The following is an 18661-nucleotide window of genomic DNA, read 5'->3' on the forward strand; positions in this document are numbered from 1 at the left end:
GCCTTTAAATTGCTTCTTAGAATTCTTTCTTAGAGTTCTGTCTTCCCCAATTTTTGCAAGCTCTGCTGTTTTATGAAAAACATCCTCCTGTGTTTGGGTTTTAGGTAATTCAGCCTCTAAGACTGAAGGCCACGACGCCAAAGACGACAACAGAGAGATAACCCGACCCAGCAGGCCTGCAGTGAGTACACACTGTGTATAACACACACACCCACACAAACACACACACACTCCTGCAGCTCTCCGTCTGTGTGTGGCAGTGCCACAAACCCCCGTAAGATTAAGAATACTCATTAAATAAACATGCGGTGAAAGCCTGACTGACTCTTCTCTCTGAACTAACCTCTTCCTGTCCTCCATCCCTCCTCCATCGTCCGTCAGAGCTATAAGAAAGCTGTAGACGAGGTTAGTGATGTTTCTCCTCCTTCATCGCTCTGTCTCACACGTCACCCTCTCTCTCATCACCTCACCGCACAGGCACCCTCACATACGTTCTGAATTAAACTCCCGATGTTACCTGTGCGATTCTTTCAGAATAAAATCATGCTCGGCTTGTGATTTTTTTTTTCACTCACATTAACACAGGCTTCGGCCCAGATAATAATGAGAGCTGGAAAAGTTGAAAAGCCGTAAATGCTCCTCGCTGAGAAGCCCTCCAGCAAAGTCTTTGATTTTTAGTTTCTTGCTGTGAATTTTCGCTTTGAATGAATAAAAAACAGTTAGAAAAACTGTCTCCAAACGCTTTGAAGTTTCTTAGAATAAACTTTAATTTTCACCAACTTTCCACTTGTTCTCATGTATATATCATCGATTCATGCTGCTTTTTTAAATTCATTATCAGGTTTTCATACCAAATAAGTTATATTTGTATTTAAGGTCTTTGTTTTCAAAGAAAGTTCTCAAGAAATATCTTATTTTCCAAAATTCCTTCACTTCCTGAAACTTTAAAAGAAGAAAACGTCTCTCCTATTTCAAAAAAGATTTAAAGCTTTATTAAAATCATCCAAGTTTTTCATATATTTCTAAACTTCTCTTTCTGAAATTATTCTCAATCAGTTTCAAAATATAAGGTCTTAAAAAATCCTGATTTTAAACCAAAGTTACTGTTTTCCAATAAAAATGTTCTTACTTTTGGAAAATGTGTCTGAAAACATTCCCTTCTGTTTCCTACCAAAGAGACTCGGTCTGGATTTAATAAGTTATAATTATGAATAATATTTGGAGGAAAACCCGAATATTTTGCGTCATCTTTTCTCGTGTTTTCCTGTCGTGTCACAGAGGAAGTAGAATTCGATGGGTGATCAGTTGCTGTAGGACTCTCGTCTTCCTCTCCTCTCACTGTTCTATGAAGAACATGCTTCCTGTTATCATCTCAGCTCTCATGTGTCATTTCCACATGTGCCCCCCCCCCTCCCTTTTCTTCGTTTTTATCATTTCTCTCCAGGAGGAGTTGGTAAGACCCCCCTCCCCCCATGCCCCACCAAAGCCGCCCCTCACTCGGTCCACTTCCTACCAACCGCTCACGTGCACGTTTTCCTGCTGTGAACTGAAGATATTTACATGTAGTTGTTTTGCTGAGTCTCTGGCTCCTGATTCGTTCGCAGGATCAGGATCGGAGGATGATTCAAAGTTCAAATAATCACAGCTCAAATCATTCTTACTGACAGAGTGCAGAGTCAAATACTTTTGGTCTTTTAATCATTTGAATTTAGTTCCTAGTAATTTAAATGAAATGTTTATATTCACCTTATTACATTTCTAATAATAGCCAAAGACATTCTATATTTATTATATTTATATTGATAATGTCTGATATTTTAGTTTGTTTTGTCTGTTTTTACATTTTCTTCATTTCAATATTTATTTATATTAATATTTTATATTTATAGTATTCTTTTTAGAATGCTATTTATATTTTATAGTCCTTATTTTTATGTGTAAAATTACAATTAATCTAAAGTATTTTTTGTTTACTTTATTTATATGACTACTTTATTACTTATTTTTTTAGCAACTTTATTATTTTGTAGTAAATTATTATGGATTTTATAATCATCCTAATTTATAAAATTATTCATTATTTAATATATATTTAATATACAGATAATAAATATATTATCTGTATATTTATGAGTGTATTATTTTTTTGTATTTTATGGGTTGTTTTAAATTTCCAATAATACATTTTCCTCCTTTACACTCCGTACATGGTGTGTGAGGCTCACAGTGAAACTGCAGTGCTGCACAGAGTTCTCATGTGAAGGTTTAATGCATTAAGGTCTTACAGGAGAAGCTTCAGCTGATTTGTTGCTTTTGGTTATTCATGTGATCCAGAGAGAAACATTTACTGTCGTATTAAACTTCACAACAGGAAAATGTTGCAAAGAGCATCTCAGCTGTAAAGACAGGATATCCGCTGCTTTTCAAACCATCGCCAAACATTTCTAACTTGTTTAAATTGATTTTGCTGTGACGTGTTTGGAGCAGAGGCAGTGCACAGAAGCTGGATGAGGCGTCAGGGTGCATGTACCTGGCTGCTCGCTGTAAAATATCACAGAGGCTCAAGTCTGCTGAACTTTGACCTCCCACTTTGAGGCATGGTGCATCCTCCTTCTCTCACTTCACCGTCCTCCTGCTCGCTGCCCTCCTCTCGACGGACTCGCTAACGGCTTGCATGGTGGCACAAAAACCAAAAACACATTTGCTTCCTGCCCTTTGCTTCTGAGCCGCTGCAGCGCTGCAAAGAGGCAGGAGAGCTGCGAGAGTCACTGAAGCATTCCAGGATTGCAAAAAATAAGGAATATCAGACATGCAGTTTTTTTATTGTGTCTAATGCAAACCTTTATGTTACCAAATGTCTTTGTCATTGGGGGGGGGGAGCATAATCCAGGATGATGAGAGATGTTTGTGATAGCATGTTTCACTTTGTTCCACATCAAACTTTGCAGCACAGACTGTCAGATTTTTGTGTAAAAATGAATTTTCCTTAAATGATTGATTTAAGGAAACGTCGCCTCAGGTCAGATATAGATCAGCTTTGTTTCATCTATTTGATCGCTGTATATTTATATTACTGTGATTTTTTTTTTATTGTAAAAATGTTTCCTGCCTTGAATTTGTTGTGAATCTTTCTCTCAGACAACTTGTATAGTTCGTCTGGTCTCTGGTGTCGAGCGAGTGAATTCTGAAATATCGTTTAAAATTAAAATTGCTTTTGCTGCCAAATTACTTTTCCGTCATCAACGCTCTTACTCGACTAATTAAACACTTTATTTTCAGTGTGATATTAATCTAAAATTTAATGAAATGCAAATCTGTCTTCACACCTGAGAGTTGTGCTTTTGTGGTGTTGGAACATCTTAGCAGAGCTTTTTAGATGTGATATTTAAGCTACAAAAGACTTTCATAGATGGACCGAATTCCTTTCATTTATGATATTTAAACCATCCAAGAAGCCACACGCCGGATATATAAGAAGATAAACTCTGCATATTAAAGACAAAAATAGGCGCGTTATAAAATGGTCACACTTGTGTTGAAGATACTTTTGGCTCCTCTCTTATTCACGAGGGTCGCCACAGCAGCCAGACCTGCAGTTATTGCATGATCATTTTGGACCTGCACACTACTGACTTAAAGAAATGAAGAAAATAAATGTGTTGAGTCACTTTTGAATTTGTCTTCCTGCAGGATCTGACGGCTCTGGCCAAAGAGCTTAGAGAGCTGCGGCAGGGCGAGGAAACCAGCCGCCCGCCGGTCAAAGTGACTGACTACTCGTCGTCCAGTGAGGAGTCCCACAGCAGCGAGGATGAGGAGGGAGAGGGCGGGGCTAACGATGGATCTGTGGCTGTCAGTGATATCCCACGCATCATGTGAGTGATGGTGATAATTCAGGAATAGCTTTGCATCTAAACCAACGAAGAGCACGACCATAGACCATACCAGCTAACGTTTAGGTCTGAGCATGGAGACTGAAAAAAACACCTGTAAGAAATGTTTCTTAATCATTTTTTAATAAAATGGTTTTTGCAAAGGACGGATGTAGCTCAGGCGCTGAGGATCCAACTGCAGGAAACACAAAGGTTTAATCTTTGGGTGAGGTCAAAGGGAATCAGTCAGTGTGCCATAAAATAAGGCGCAGACAAAAGGAGAAGTACAAAAAGAATTCAAACACGCAGGAAAAAATTTCACAGTTAAAAAGGACAACAATGGAGCAAGTGGTTAGAGGCAGGTTGTGATTGGCTAATAGGAAGCAGGTGTGAAACACAACAAAGATGATGCCAGTTAGGGCGAGGCATTTAATCACAAAGGAGGGAACACTAACAGCAGTGTGAGCAGACTAAGAATTTACAAAATAAAACAGGAAATAACAGAAAGCCAACAGGAAGTGCCTTAAGTCTGGATTCTTTCTAATAATAGCCACCAGGAGGCGACTCTTCTGAATGCAAAAAAAGAAAAACAACATTTTCCAGGTGTGTTTATGGGCTCAGTCACCCATTTCAGGTCATATTGAACAAACCATTAAGTCCATTTTATAAATTTTGGTCATTATGAGGGTTACGCGGGAGGATGCACATCGGCTAATGATGCACAGCGCTATTAGTGCAGCTCGGAGGACGGTTTGCTTACACAAACATTTGGCCAATACTTATTTTGCAGTTAAGAGGCAACTTTTGTGTTTTTCCCTTGTTTTCGAAGCTCAGCTTTGTCAAAGTCTGCAGCTCTGTGCTACACTCATCATTCATCTGGCAAACCTTCCTTTTCTATGTTTCACTGTGAAACAACAGCTAAGGGTGTTAAGAAGAGGCTTCAAACCCCTCTTGCACAAGATGATATATATACAGTATTCATGCAGTATTGAGTGGGTTTTTTGTACTTCTTACTTGTTTCTCTACACGCCGTTATCACATATATAACCCAGGAGAAGGATCTGTTCAAATTGTTAAGCTCTTATTTTAAAGTCAGAAGCGTCTGTTTAAAAAAAAACATTTTAAAAAAGTTATTAAAAGATGATAAAAATCTGTTTTTCAGGCCCGCTGCGAGTCAGAGCACCAACGAGTCCTTCGGCACAGCGGGAGAGCACAACGACACCAACGAGGACACGTATGCAAACAGCTCCCAGGACAGCACCCTAGTGATGCGTGAGGTGAGTCTCCGTTTTAACCTTTGACCTTTGACTGAAGCTGCACTGACTGCACAGAAACTGACACTCATCATCTCTGCACCAGATTTGTTGCTTTTTTACTGAGTAGAGGGCAGTGATCGTGGTCTGTTTCCACAGTTTGCCCTCAAATCTCAGATATGATTCAAAATCAGCTTTACAAAACAAACTGATTTAAACAGTTTGTTTAGAATATGCCTTTGGGCTTTTATTGTGAAAGGACAGTTTGAGTGTAGACAGGAAAGGTAGGAGAGTGTAAGGGGAAAACGCACAGCAAATGGCCCAAAGCGAAGCTGAACCTGTGCCTCTGCACTAGGCCCAGTGAGCTGGACCTGAAAGCATAATTTAGAGGTAAATAACTGACTGATTAACAGAACTATTGCATATCCATTTCTGTTTATTATTCAAATAATCTTTGAACTCCGCTGAAGGTTTTGGAGAAAACAATCTAAGAGACTCACCACAGTGTATGTGTGTGTTAAAGGCCAAGTGTGGTAGAAACACAGACCTGATAACACGTGTGAGGAGGGTGCCCACCCTCCCCAGTTTAAAAATAACACTGAAACAAACACACCTGCATGGGTCCAGCCTCCCTCCATCACCTGACCTGTCAAACAGCCTCACTGCACAGTAGCCCGCCCCTCTCTCTCTTTTTCCAGAAACACAGGGAACGGAGGCGGAGCTCAACCGCCAGCAACGGTTTCCCCGGCAAACTGTTCTATGGCAGCGCCAATCTCCCCGATTTGGTGCAGCAAAGCACCTCCCCCCTGGTCTCTCCAGGGGATGCCTGTGGGGTCCAAGTAGGTGGAGCAGCACCCAGATATCGGCCCTGAAATCCTCTCCACCCTAAACCTCCCCGTATCCTGACAAACCTCAACCCTGCTCGCCCCGACACCTGCCCACACTCCCCATCACCAACCAGCTGTCTGCTGCTTTATCAGGGTGGGAAATTACCAGCAGCCACATTTAAGGCTGAGATTATTGAAGCTTATGGACTAAATTAATAAAAGGTGCCGTATGTAGTTGCAGAGGATTGGCCACAAAACCGAGCGCTTGTACAAGATCATCTTCTTGTGCACATCTGGAACGATTTCAACACTGCTCATATATTTAGGCCACTCAGTTTTGCCTCCTTATGCTTCCGATGAGCGGATCTCAGTGATCCTTCACTTCGATCCTTTGCCAGTGACGCTGTACGAAAGGGTCTTTGCCTTAAGGTGACTGTTGTTGTGAATTGGAGCTATAGGAATGAAACTGAATTGATTTCAAAGAAGAGAGAACTCAATGTCAAATCTAACACGGTGAGATGCCCCCAAAAAGTTTTATATGTGAACAGATAAAAGTGGCACCTTTAATTTCCTGCCCTGTCCTGTTTCATTCAACCTTCCTTGCTCTACTCGTTTGATCCTTCTTTGTTTGTTCCTCCCTCGCTCAGTTTTCCAGCCTCTGATCCAGGAAGTAACCCCTTTCCTTTTTCTGAACACCTGATGCAGGTCTCTGACAAAATAAAGGAAACACTGATGAGGACCGATTTATATTTTGTGACACTTCATAGAAAAATCTTTGTGTTTCCTATATTTTGATCCCAGTTTTTTTATACAGATTTTTTGTTGTACATGGTAAATGTTTGACAAACACGTGTTGGACTGTAAAGTCTGTGTTTCTGTGGCTTGCAGTTTGGCATGGGAGGCAGCGGAGGCTCCAAGGCCTCCTTCACGCCATTTGTTGATCCGAGGGTGTACGGGACCTCCCCGACCGACGAAGATGATAAAACCTCAGCCTCAGGTAGGCTTCTCTTCTAATTTAAAGCATCAGTCACATGAGCAGGTGGCTTACAGTAAATGCAGCCTCACAGCAAACTGTTTTTACCCTCTGAAAAGTCAAATAGAGTGTTAGTGCTGCTGATGCTTCTAACCCGAAAATCTCAGGTTAAAGTTTCTTTAGCCCCCCCTATAGTAGCTATGCATCTGCAAGCTGCTTTGCAACCCACATCATGACAGCTTGACTTAATCATGTTTATATCTGTTGTTATTGATTGCCAGTATTTCCATTCTGGCGGGGTGTTGCTGCTCTCTGGGGATGGTTCCAGAGCCACACCAGCACAGATATATACACACCTGCATTGATACACACACACACACACACACACACACACATATATCTATATATAGATATATATATATAGATATATAGATATATATAGTCTAATTTATAATTATTAAAATAATAGAATCCAATACATTAGTAGCATAAAATGAAAAAATAGTGTAAAATATTGTATTTATGTCTCAGGGATGGGGCAGCTCCAGATAAGATGTATTTTGTTGTACTTTGTGCTGCAGCGCTGTTTGCTGATGAGTTGCTGAAGCATGAGCAGGAGCAGGCGAGGCTCAACGAGGCCCGCAAGATCTCCGTGGTCAACGTCAACCCCACTAACATCAGGCCGCACAGCGACACGCCCGAGATCCGTAAATACAAGAAACGCTTCAACTCGGAGATCCTCTGTGCGGCTCTCTGGGGTAAAACTGTCACGTCAGCAACAGCCTCGTGATAATTTGAGTCCCGTGCAGATACAGAGGCGGTAAAAAGGAAGCATGTGTGTGTTTTGGGCAGGAGTGAACCTGCTGGTGGGAACGGAGAACGGCCTGATGCTGCTGGATCGAAGTGGTCAAGGCAAAGTTTACAACCTGATCAATCGAAGGCGCTTCCAACAGATGGACGTCCTGGAGGGACTCAACGTCCTGGTCACCATCTCAGGTTGGCAGCTGATTTCACCAAATGCCACATCACAGAATCACAGTTGATGGGTTAAACTCACAAAGACGCAGACACCATTTAATTTATGATTGTTCCATATAGGAAATGAATTATCATTTCATTTGAATTCTGAATTTTCCCCCAAAATAGGGAAGAAGAACAAGCTGCGGGTTTACTACCTGTCCTGGCTGAGGAACAGGATATTACACAATGACCCTGAAGTGGAGAAGAAACAGGGTTGGATTACAGTCGGGGACCTGGAGGGCTGCGTGCATTACAAAGTCGGTACGTTCAGATCATTTATGGGAGACGTGAGGACATGAACCTGTTCACTAACAAACTCGCAATTAATATCTATTATATCTTATGTTGAATTAAAATCCTTTTTAGCTGAAAATCCTGAGATTTCTTTTTAAATTAACATTAAAATGTGTCTTTATTTCTGCAGTGAAGTACGAGAGGATTAAATTCTTGGTGATTGCTCTGAAGAACTCAGTTGAGATCTATGCCTGGGCACCTAAACCTTACCACAAGTTTATGGCTTTCAAGGTAATCAAGCTAAGGCTTGTGATATTTGGAAAAGTGCATGATACTGATTTCTTTGTATTTCTTTATTTTATTTGTCCTCTGCAACTAGGGAGGAAATAGCACACGCCTGATTCACAAAGTTATATCCAGCTGTTTTAATGCATGACTGAACCTCAGTCAATCTTCTTTTTTTCTCTGTCTGCCAGTCTTTCACTGACCTGCAGCATCGCCCCCAGCTGGTGGACCTGACTGTAGAGGAAGGGCAGAGGTTAAAGGTCATCTATGGCTCTAGTGTTGGCTTCCATGTAATTGATGTGGATTCTGGAAATCCCTACGACATCTACATCCCCTCACATGTAAGTGTGTGTGTGTGTGTGTGTGTGTGTGTGTGTGTGTGTGCTTGTATTAATACAGTGTGGGGACCCGCCTTGCTTACTAGGACAGGTCTCCACAAAGTAAATCAGTAATTTCTAGAGTAAAGACTTGGTTTTAGCTCAGGGTAAAGTTAGGCTTGGGTTAGGTTTAGGCTGAGGCAGTGTATGTGTGTGTGCTGGTATTAATAAACTGAGGGTGCTGCTTGTCTTCAGGGACAATTCTTCACAATTTAAATCACTTTGTAAGGCAGGGGTGTCCAACTCCAGGCCTCGAGGGCCGGTGTCCTGCAGGTTTTAGATATCACCCTGGGTCAACACACCTGAATCAAATTAGGTCATTACCAGGCCTCTGGAGAACTTCATGACATGCTGAGGTAACTCAGCCATTTAAATCAGCTGTGTTGGATCAAGGACACATCTAAAACCTGCAGGACACCGGCCCTGGAGTTGCCCACCCCTGGTGTAAAGCTTTCCCACCACAAAAGCAATACTCCTACTATGGATGTACGCGGTTTCACAACAGTACGCCCTCTGAAAACAGCTGTGAACCTCTATTGTGCACGTACAGGGACCTGCCTTCCTTCGGGGAACATGTCCCCATAATATAATAAAACCCAATGTAAAAGAAATAGGAAAGAGCCATAACTTCAATTTCAGTGGTTACAGGGAATTAAATTGGTAATTCCATATAAAATGTTATAAAGGTTTTCTGACTTTACCCCAAAAAGTATTAAAAGTTAATTTTAGGTTACATTAAGGTTAAGTTTGGCTTTTGTTGTTGTTAAAGCTGGTGCGTGGCACTGTGGGGACACGTCCTCATAATTCATTCAAATGTTCCCGTTAGGCCAAGGTTAGACAAATAGCAGCTGTGGTTACAGTAAATCAAACTGAATGAATCAATGTGCTGTAAAAATGACTGCATATGTGTAATTTATATATAACTGTGTTTGACTGCATGTTTAAAATGAGCCAGACTGTGATTTAAGGAGTGAACGTGTGAGGAAATGTGAGAGGATGAATGAGCTAATAGCAGATCAAATGAAATGGTGAATGTGTGACAGTCCCAGAACAGAAGTCATGAAGAGAACAAAGGAATGTATGAAGAGGAGAGGCTGTAAGTCACAGATGAGAAGGGAAATGTTTCAGCGAGTGAGTGAATTAGCAGATGAATGAGCGAATGAGTGAGTTTATTAGTGAATGAACTGGTGTTTGAATCCAGAGGATGAATGAAAGCCAGGCAGAGGGTGAATCGGTGTCCTCCTTTAACCCCGGTTTGGTTACAGTCAGAGATGGACGGGCGAAGGAGACGGTAACCACAGCAACCGCCTCTCATTGCTTTTGGCAGTCATGAATCACGCTGTGCTCGTGTCTGTTTCCATGGCAATTGCGTGGCTGAGGAGCGGGAGGCTTTATTGTTGCAGCAGTTTCTTCTCTCTCAGGGTGGGGAAGGGGGGATGTTAGAGGGGTCCAGCTCCTAACACCCCTGCCCCCACCCCATTCAACACCCCCCCTCCCGTCTGTCGTCCTGGCAGATTCAGGGTCAGGTGACCCCGCACGCCATCGTGGTTCTGCCCAAGACGGACGGCATGGAGATGCTGCTGTGCTACGAGGACGAGGGCGTCTACGTCAACACCTACGGACGCATCACCAAAGACGTGGTGCTGCAGTGGGGCGAGATGCCCACCTCCGTCGGTACGTCAACCAATCAGCTCGCTTTTCCCTGACCCCACTGACCTCTGACCTCTTATAAGCGGTCTCAGCAGATCATCTTTCACCCTCACTATCTACCACACCCCTTCTCCGCTCAAAGCAACACGCCTGCCTTTTCTTGCCTTTTGCTTTCACCTTTAAACAAGAAGCCCAGACTGTCGTCTCACTCACCTGTTTCATTACCTGCTTAAAGGGAAACAGCAGGTTTTGGGGAGTTGGACAACTTAAAGCAGTAAGCTGATGAGAACAAAAGTCTCTCCATCGCCTCCGTTACCTCTTTCTATGTCTTTACCATGTGAGAAAATTTAAGTCAGTTTATTTTAAAATCAGCACAAGATTTAGAAAACCGTGCTGGCTCAGAGGGAATGACTTTATTGATTTGAACTTTTACAAAAAATAATCATAATTAAACTCTTTATATTACAAATATACTCTGCATGCGCTTTAGTTAACACATAGTGTGGCCACCCTGAAGCATACCTGGTTTATTTTCTTATATAAGGTCCAAAATTCGCTAAATGAACACTAAGTTTTATTCAGCAAGACATGAAACCAGGATTGAGATTTGGATTAGGGGAGAGTGAGGGCCATTTTCACAAAGACTTCATTGCATTTTGACTTCTCTTTGCAACCCGAGCAACTGATCAGGACTTAAAGTAAAATATTTAGTTAAATGTAGACAAAATGATTCAGTGGTCACATTCTCACACATCCAGCACTGACCTTGGGGAATTCCATCAAACTTGATGTGTCTGCAAATCCTTAAAAACAGGCAAGCTGTAGCAACACACACACGTCAGTATCATGGAGAGTTTAGTGTCAGTGTTCTCATCACACGAGGGGTAAGTTGACCAAATGTATGACATCCCAAAACCTCGATGTATCCCTTTAACGTTAAGTGTTGAACATCCAGCGGCTGCATGAGCTGATAACGGCAGATCTTTGCCTTCCTCACTCCCAGCTCACACAAGTCTTTTACTTTCTGCTCGTTCTTCTTTGTGAATTGAGTTTGTGTCGTGTGTCTGCTGTGTTAACTTCTGTCCTCTTGTTGTGTCTCATTGTTGACCGTGAAACATTTCAAAAGGCACTTTCTCATCCGCTCTTCCTTTCATCCTTGATTGCTCGAGCTCTGCAGTAACCCGGTCCAGACAAAACGTTTGTGAGATCCAGCAGCAAAGCAACGAGATGAAAGCTCTGCATGAGATCAATGCGAGGGCAGCACATCTAAATTCATCTATTATTTAGAAGTACCGTGAGTCCATCAGAGCGCAGCCGAGCATGAGGGGTGGATCTTGAATCTTACGATCCAAGTCAGTCAAAGCTGGTGTGTGTCTCCGCTCATCCTCACTCTTACAGATTTCTCTGTGCTTAACCCTGAATGACAAAAACACGTGTGTGACTGTGTCTCTGTCCTGGAGCACTGTTGCTTACGTGTCACATTTTCTGTGTGGACATCGTCTCCTGTTAACATGTTTTTGTGTATTTAACTGTCAGACCAGATTTTCTCACAGCCAAGCCCGGCTTCGACCCCTCCCCCACCCCATAAAAACTTAAATGCCCGACTTATTTAATTCTCCACAAACGCTGCGCTTATGAGCACCCAATCGATCCTGATCCTCCGTATGTGGGACCCTTTTTTTTCTTTTCTCCCACATGAGAATAAAAAGAAGCACCAAGAAACCAAAGCTGCACTGACCCTGGGTGACCAGGTGGACCGGGCCTGAACACGGTTTTAATAACTTCTAATAAAAGAAAAGATCTCAAAAAATCTATTAGTGCCACTTTTCCTGAGCTTGTAGTTTAGGGACTTTCCCTGCATTAATATAAATGGAATAGAAACTTCTGGCACACCTTCACTGCACTGTGAAAGTGCGTGAAAAAGAACAAAGATCTAAAGAGGTCAGAACTCCAGCAACATTTATTAATTAACCTTCATCAGCCTGATCAAGAACAATACTGCACACAGCATGCAAGTAACATATGTAATAGAGTAGAGAGAAAAAATTTACACCCAATCAGCTCCATCCTGTATATTTATACACCAATGGAGCAGCAGTGAGGATGGGCTGGGCATGTGGTCATGTGATTTAAGGCCATTTGGGGCGTGAACAGGAAGAGGGTACATTTGAGTGATAATTTAAGTTTTTCCTCATACATTGTTACACACATCCACTATGAGGGGAAAATAACAAAATAAGTGAACAAATAAATGTAAAAAAATAAAAATAAACTGGTAGAAAGGTATATATAGGTTTATAATTATGATCTTCTGGGGCGATTGTGGCTCAAGAGTTGGCAGTTCAGCTTGTAATCGGAAGGTTGCTGGTTTGAGCCCCGGCTCCGACAGTCTCCGTCGTTGTGTCCTTGGGAAAGGCACTTCACCAGTTGCCTACTGGTGGTGGTCAGAGGGCCCGGTGGCGCCAGTGTCCGGCAGCCTCGCCTCTGTCAGTGCGCCCCAGGGCGGCTGTGGCTACAACGTAGCTTGCCATCACCAGTGTGTGAATGGGTGGATGATGCTTTGGGGTCCTTAGGGACTAAGTAAAGTGCTATACAAATACAGGCCATTTACAATTTTTCACTTTTATCAGAAATTAAGTAACACAATAAAATCTATGAAATCAAACTTCTTCTTATGATTTAAAAAAGAAGGTGAAACTTCTGGGGCTTAAATATTTATCTCTTTATCTTTTTTTTTAACCCTTATTCAACCAGCAAGTGAAACTCTTGAGATTAAGGTTCATTTTCTCTGAGAGCGCCCTGGTCTGAGAGAGGCAGCATTAACAGAATAAAGCAGAGAAAACTCACTCACACAGCAGAAATAAGGAGATTTCTAAGTGATCCTGAACTTTCCCGCTGTAGTGCACATCACAAACAAACATGTCCCGCTAAACCTTCTTGAGACTTCACCATCATTTTAGGGGAATGTTCCTTTTAAAAGGCCACGGCTGTGCACAGATTGGCAGCTGTCATCATTTACTGGCCTCCACCCTGCGGACTCACGTTTCACAGTGTTCCCTAGTCCTGCAACTAGGTTAAACTGGGTCCTGCTCTTACAGTTTTCTGATTGGCTGACTTTGCCCTTAAAAGCTGTAAAGATACTGCTGCCGGACAGCCAGGTGCAATGTGGCAGCTCAGATAACTGCTTTAAATCAAAGCGACGAGGTTTGCCAGACAGCCAGCAGGCCTGTGACGCGTCTCTCTGAACGCTGATCGTTCACATCCATCAGAAACTGCTGCAATAATCTCCCGGAAGTGAGGCGGAGGAGGCCTCGAGGTGTGACTGGCCTGGGTGTGAGACTGGTGCTGAGTCTTCTCCTGTCCAATCCCCTTCTGTGTGTGTGTGTGTGTGTGTGTGTGTGTGTGTGTGTGTGTGTGTGTGTGTGTGTGTGTGTGTGTGTGTGTGTGTGTGTGTGTGTGTGTGTGTGCGTGTGCACCCTTTCCTCCACCTGCAGCCTACATCCACTCCAACCAGATCATGGGCTGGGGAGAGAAGGCCATTGAGATCCGGTCCGTGGAGACGGGACACCTCGACGGAGTTTTCATGCACAAGCGAGCTCAGCGACTGAAGTTCCTGACGGAGAGAAACGACAAAGTGAGTCTGTGCACACACAGTGCGCACGAGCGAAGGCGCCACACCTAAAACACACCTGTATGACGTGCTGCTCTCTCCCTGCAGGTCTTCTTCGCCTCGGTGCGTTCTGGAGGCAGCAGTCAAGTCTTCTTCATGACCCTCAACAGAAGCTCCATGATGAACTGGTAACCCTTCCACCTCTTGGACCCGCAACCCTCGTCTTCTTCACCCTGAACATTGGCCGCTGAGGGATGGAGGGATGACAGGAGGACGGCGTATGTGTGTGTAAATGTGTGTGCGTGTGTGTGTTTGTGGATAATCTGCTGCTGAACGGACAATTGAGCATCAGGAGAAAACTGCAGGAGTGTGCCCACCCCACACACACCCCCCTCCAGCTGCAGGGGGCACTACAGGGCCCCCGCGGATGGTGTCACTGCCTGCTGAGCAAAGGTGACTCCTCGTGCTGTCGGCGGACGACGCCTCCTCCTCCCCTGCAGGCCAACGGCTGATGTGGACATGCCGAGTAGCCTTCGACCTCCCCGTTCGATTGAGTGGGGAGCTGCAGAGAGGTTCCAAGTGTAGCACATCAGTGACTTTACATTACAGCAGTGTTCACACTGCGGGCACAGCGGCAGGTGGTTTGGCGTGTTACAGTGAAAGCTGGTACTGCTTCTTATACTGTGATTGAATTAGGTTAGAAGCATGAACGTCCACACTAAGCCTGCTGAAACTGAGAGTTTTGTGGATTTGAGCGCCACCAAATAAACGTTGACAATCGTAAGAATTTTTTGTCACCTGCACACAACGTGGTTTCTGGCTGCCTTTAAGTTTCTGCCGAGACAAACTAGTCCCTCGAAAATAATCGCCTTCCTTTGTCTCGATGCACATTTGACTCAGTAAGAGGTGAGAGGGGTGCGCACAGATGGCATTTATTTAAGGTAGTGTTAAAAGAACAGACATCGTGACAAAGACTTATTTATAGCCAAAAGCGAATCGTTTAACATTTTTGCAGAATCTTTCAAATAAAAAATTTCAGGCTTTAGAAGAACTTAAAAAATCCTCAGAGAGAAATTGTTTTGTTAGTTTCTCGAAAGCAGAGGAAGAGATCTGAATGACGCAGTGGAAAGAGAATTAGTGTGACCTTAACCTCCTAGGACCTGGCGTCCACATATGTGGTCATCCCATATGTGGGTTATTTGCTCTACAAGGGCCTGATATCCACTTACGAGGACATTATACTGCCACTGTTCTATCGAAATTTTAAACAAATATCCTCATATGTGGCTCTCATTTTTCTTAGAAACAAAAATCAGGTAAAAAAAAAATCTGGTAATTCTTTGTTTTTATATTCATCAGGACCCAATCAGCCCAAATATCAAAGAGAAATTAAAAATGCATGCCGTGGAAGAGTTTGGGTCTTAGGAGGTTAAATGACTAACACAGTCTCAAAGCTTTCTATTAATCAGTTACAAATCTATCTACAGTTTTGTGGTGACAAATCTAACCCCTTTTTTAACCTTTATTTTCATCAGTCTGGGCCCATAAAAATAACCTGACAGTTCGTGTCCATGAACATGACAAAAACAGTTTGCCTTGTCACGACTTTCATGTTTTGTTATGAGACTGTGCTGAAATGAGAAATGATGGCCGAGTGCAAAATAGACGCTCACACTGAGCTTATTAGTAATAATTTTTATTTTTTTACTAATCCATACCCATTCAGTACACGTTCTATGAACCGAAGAGAGCAAAGTCTGAGTCGAGCCTGAGGTTGCCCTAACGCTGTCCCCCTTGGATGCATGTTATCTCTGTTATCTGAGCAGCTTCTGTCATATTTCAGGCCTACGTCGAGAACAAAACCACTGGGTGTGCATCACTGTGGCTTCTGCCTATACAGCTTACTAGAGCTACCCTTGAAAAAACCCAGAACCTTTTCAATGGTATCAAACCACATGTTTATTGGTATTATTGAGGTGTCAGAACTCGTCGTTAAGGATACTGGGGAGGACGTCAGATGTCATCTTTATGGAGGAAAGACTCAAACATGAAGGCTCTTCCTCACAGTGGCCAATACATGTTATGAATTTAACACTGGAATCCATCGCTATCTGCAGATATCCAAACCTGCAAAGCCAAAGCTATGTATTATATGGGAACTGGAAGAAGCTGAATCGGTGCTTCCAAAAACCAACAAATGTGTGTGTTGAAATTTTAAAACACCCAGGCTTAGTGTGGATAAGCTGCTTGTTGTCACGGCGATAACAATGGCAGTTTGATGGCGGTTAGATGTTCTGTCTCAGACCGATGTAGCTCTTTGTTCCAGCAGGAAACCACGAGGCCGTGCAGACGGCGTTTCTCACAGTGTGAACACTGATGCTGCTGCTGTTCTTCCCCGTTGGAGGCTAAAATAGTTCAGACGAGCAGCGAGTGTCGCGGAGCTGCTGCACAGCCGGCTGCTTTGTCCCGGTTTGTTCCCAGCAGGGGGAGGGAGGTTGTAGATATTTACCATTGCTGCAACAGCAACACAATAACAAAAATATTTCCGTCATTTTCTCACAGGAAGAACTGAGCTGTAGAGTAGGCGCCACCTTCTGGAAGTTTTTACTCTTGTCTGTCCACGCTGCTCTGTGTGCACTCGTGTAAATACTCACTTTGATGTTAAGGACAGACAAAGAAAATAATGACAGTCTAGCTTTTTATCCTTTCTTTTCTTTTTTGGCTCATCCTTTTGTAAATCTGTCTACGCTTTAGGGGGACTGTACTCAAAAGTTTAGTTTGGATTTTTCTCTCCATAGTTCATTTGCCTTTATTTAGTTTTTGCATGATGGCATTCATGTTTTTTACCCGTCGTTACTTGTTATGAGTTGTAAATTTGAGGCAATACGCGGTGGGGCGGGGGACGTCTGACTGTGTACCCTAAATCTCTGAGCTGGAAACAACAGCTGGGCTTTTATCTACTGAACTGCACACTGGAGGATCACACGTTTACCATTAAAGTTTTTATGTTCATGATCATTTCCAGAGTGCAGCTGGTAAAGAGCGAGCAGGAGCGTCTTCTTGAAGGTGGGAGTTAAGCCTTTGCTGACTGTACGCGCTTGTGTTTGTAGAAGGAAGCTGCTCCATCCTTTACTTGATCTTCTTTTGCTGTTTTTAAAAGAGATGGCGGAGGGGGCGAGCGACGGCGCGTTAAGGCCAGCTGAAGCCTTTTACATGTGCAGGATGTTAGCAGCACCCTGTGAATAAAGGTCAGGAGGCAGGGTCAGCTTGAGAAACCATAGATTAAAAAAAAGAGATATATACTGTAAGAATTTTCGTTATGATGATGATATCCTACGGATCATTTTAGAGAAAGACAAAAAAATGATGTTCACTTATTAAAGCATAGTTGTCTTTCTACAGAATAGAGAACATAGCTATAAGGATTTCTAAAAAAAAAAATCAAACAGTACGATGTTTTTATTGTGGTATTATTTGTATTTGTATTTCAATTTTTGTACGTATCAAGACTGTGAACATATGTACGATTGTTAGCCTCTGAGTGTGCGTGAGTGCGTGTGTGTGCGCGTGCATGGAGGTGAGCAGGTGTGTGCACAGGTGTGCACACAGGTGTGTGACATGCATGTGAGTTTTCACCCCGTCTGAATCACTGGAATCAATCAAAAGACAACCTCGACCTGGTAACACGCATCTGTGGTGTTGGGAATTCTACAATAAATGTCCTCTCCTTGTACAGCAACCACACCTGACCCGCTCTCTTTATTCATACCTGAGTCACACGGCAGCTTCTGGCCAATAGAAACTGTCCAAATATTTGTGGTCATATTAGGTGTTTTAATGAATCTAGCCTGCTATGTTTGAGTGAGATAAAGACTGGACTGGAGTAGCCAGTACAAGACCTAATAGGAAAAACACTCATTTGTTTTATTCCCAGTGTTTCTACAGGCTGCAGCACAGATTCACAAACAGTCCTGGAAACATTCCTCAGAGATTTTGGTCCATATTGACATGAAAGCATCACACAGTTGCTGCAGATTTGTTGGCTCCACATCCATGATGGAAATTCATGCAGTCCAAAGTGTGCCGACAAATGATCCCTCACACCACCAGCAGCCTGAATCCGCTGATACAAAGCAGGATGGAGCCATTATTTCATGTTGTTTAAGCCAAATTCTGACCCCACAACCATGCCACATTCAAAGTCACTTAAATTACCTTTCTTCCCCCCGTCTGAATGTTGCAGACCAGGCAACATTTTTGCAATCTTCCGTGGCTAACTTTTAGTGAGCCTGTGTGGTCTGTAACCTCAGGTTCTTGTTCTTAGGCGACAGGAGTGTCAACTGGTGTGGTCTTCTGCTGCTGTTGCACATCTGCTGCAAGCTTTGTGCTCTTCTGCACACCCTGGTTGTAACAACTCGTTACTTAATTTATTGTTGCCTTCCTATATATTCAAAGCAGTCTGGAAAAAATGACTTTATGTACGAAACATCCATGTATGTTGTTAAAAAGATAACTGAATGTGACAAGGCTGTACTTTAGGGTAATACCAATGTGTACCACAAG

General features: G+C 42.9%; 1 protein-coding gene across 4 annotated transcripts in view; it reads left to right on the forward strand.

Annotated features, from left to right (window-relative positions):
* tnikb (TRAF2 and NCK interacting kinase b) overlaps positions 1 to 17837 on the forward strand; it is a 61848-nt gene extending 44011 nt beyond the window's left edge. The window contains exons 19-32 of one of the 4 annotated variants that reach the window (XM_063484289.1): positions 105 to 181; positions 382 to 405; positions 3691 to 3872; positions 5032 to 5146; positions 5821 to 5961; positions 6838 to 6946; positions 7504 to 7680; positions 7775 to 7918; positions 8069 to 8203; positions 8367 to 8467; positions 8653 to 8802; positions 10353 to 10512; positions 13983 to 14122; positions 14207 to 17837. In XM_063484289.1, coding sequence (XP_063340359.1) covers positions 105 to 181; positions 382 to 405; positions 3691 to 3872; positions 5032 to 5146; positions 5821 to 5961; positions 6838 to 6946; positions 7504 to 7680; positions 7775 to 7918; positions 8069 to 8203; positions 8367 to 8467; positions 8653 to 8802; positions 10353 to 10512; positions 13983 to 14122; positions 14207 to 14290 — 1739 coding nt within the window. In that variant the 3' untranslated portion in view covers positions 14291 to 17837. The remainder of the gene's footprint in view (positions 1 to 104; positions 182 to 381; positions 406 to 3690; positions 3873 to 5031; positions 5147 to 5820; positions 5962 to 6837; positions 6947 to 7503; positions 7681 to 7774; positions 7919 to 8068; positions 8204 to 8366; positions 8468 to 8652; positions 8803 to 10352; positions 10513 to 13982; positions 14123 to 14206) is intronic. The other 3 variants (XM_063484292.1, XM_063484291.1, XM_063484290.1) reach the window with 3 other exon arrangements.
* The last annotated feature ends 824 nt before the right edge of the window (positions 17838 to 18661 follow it).

Source organism: Pelmatolapia mariae, linkage group LG9, assembly GCF_036321145.2.
Source record: "Pelmatolapia mariae isolate MD_Pm_ZW linkage group LG9, Pm_UMD_F_2, whole genome shotgun sequence".
Lineage (NCBI taxonomy): Eukaryota > Metazoa > Chordata > Actinopteri > Cichliformes > Cichlidae > Pelmatolapia > Pelmatolapia mariae.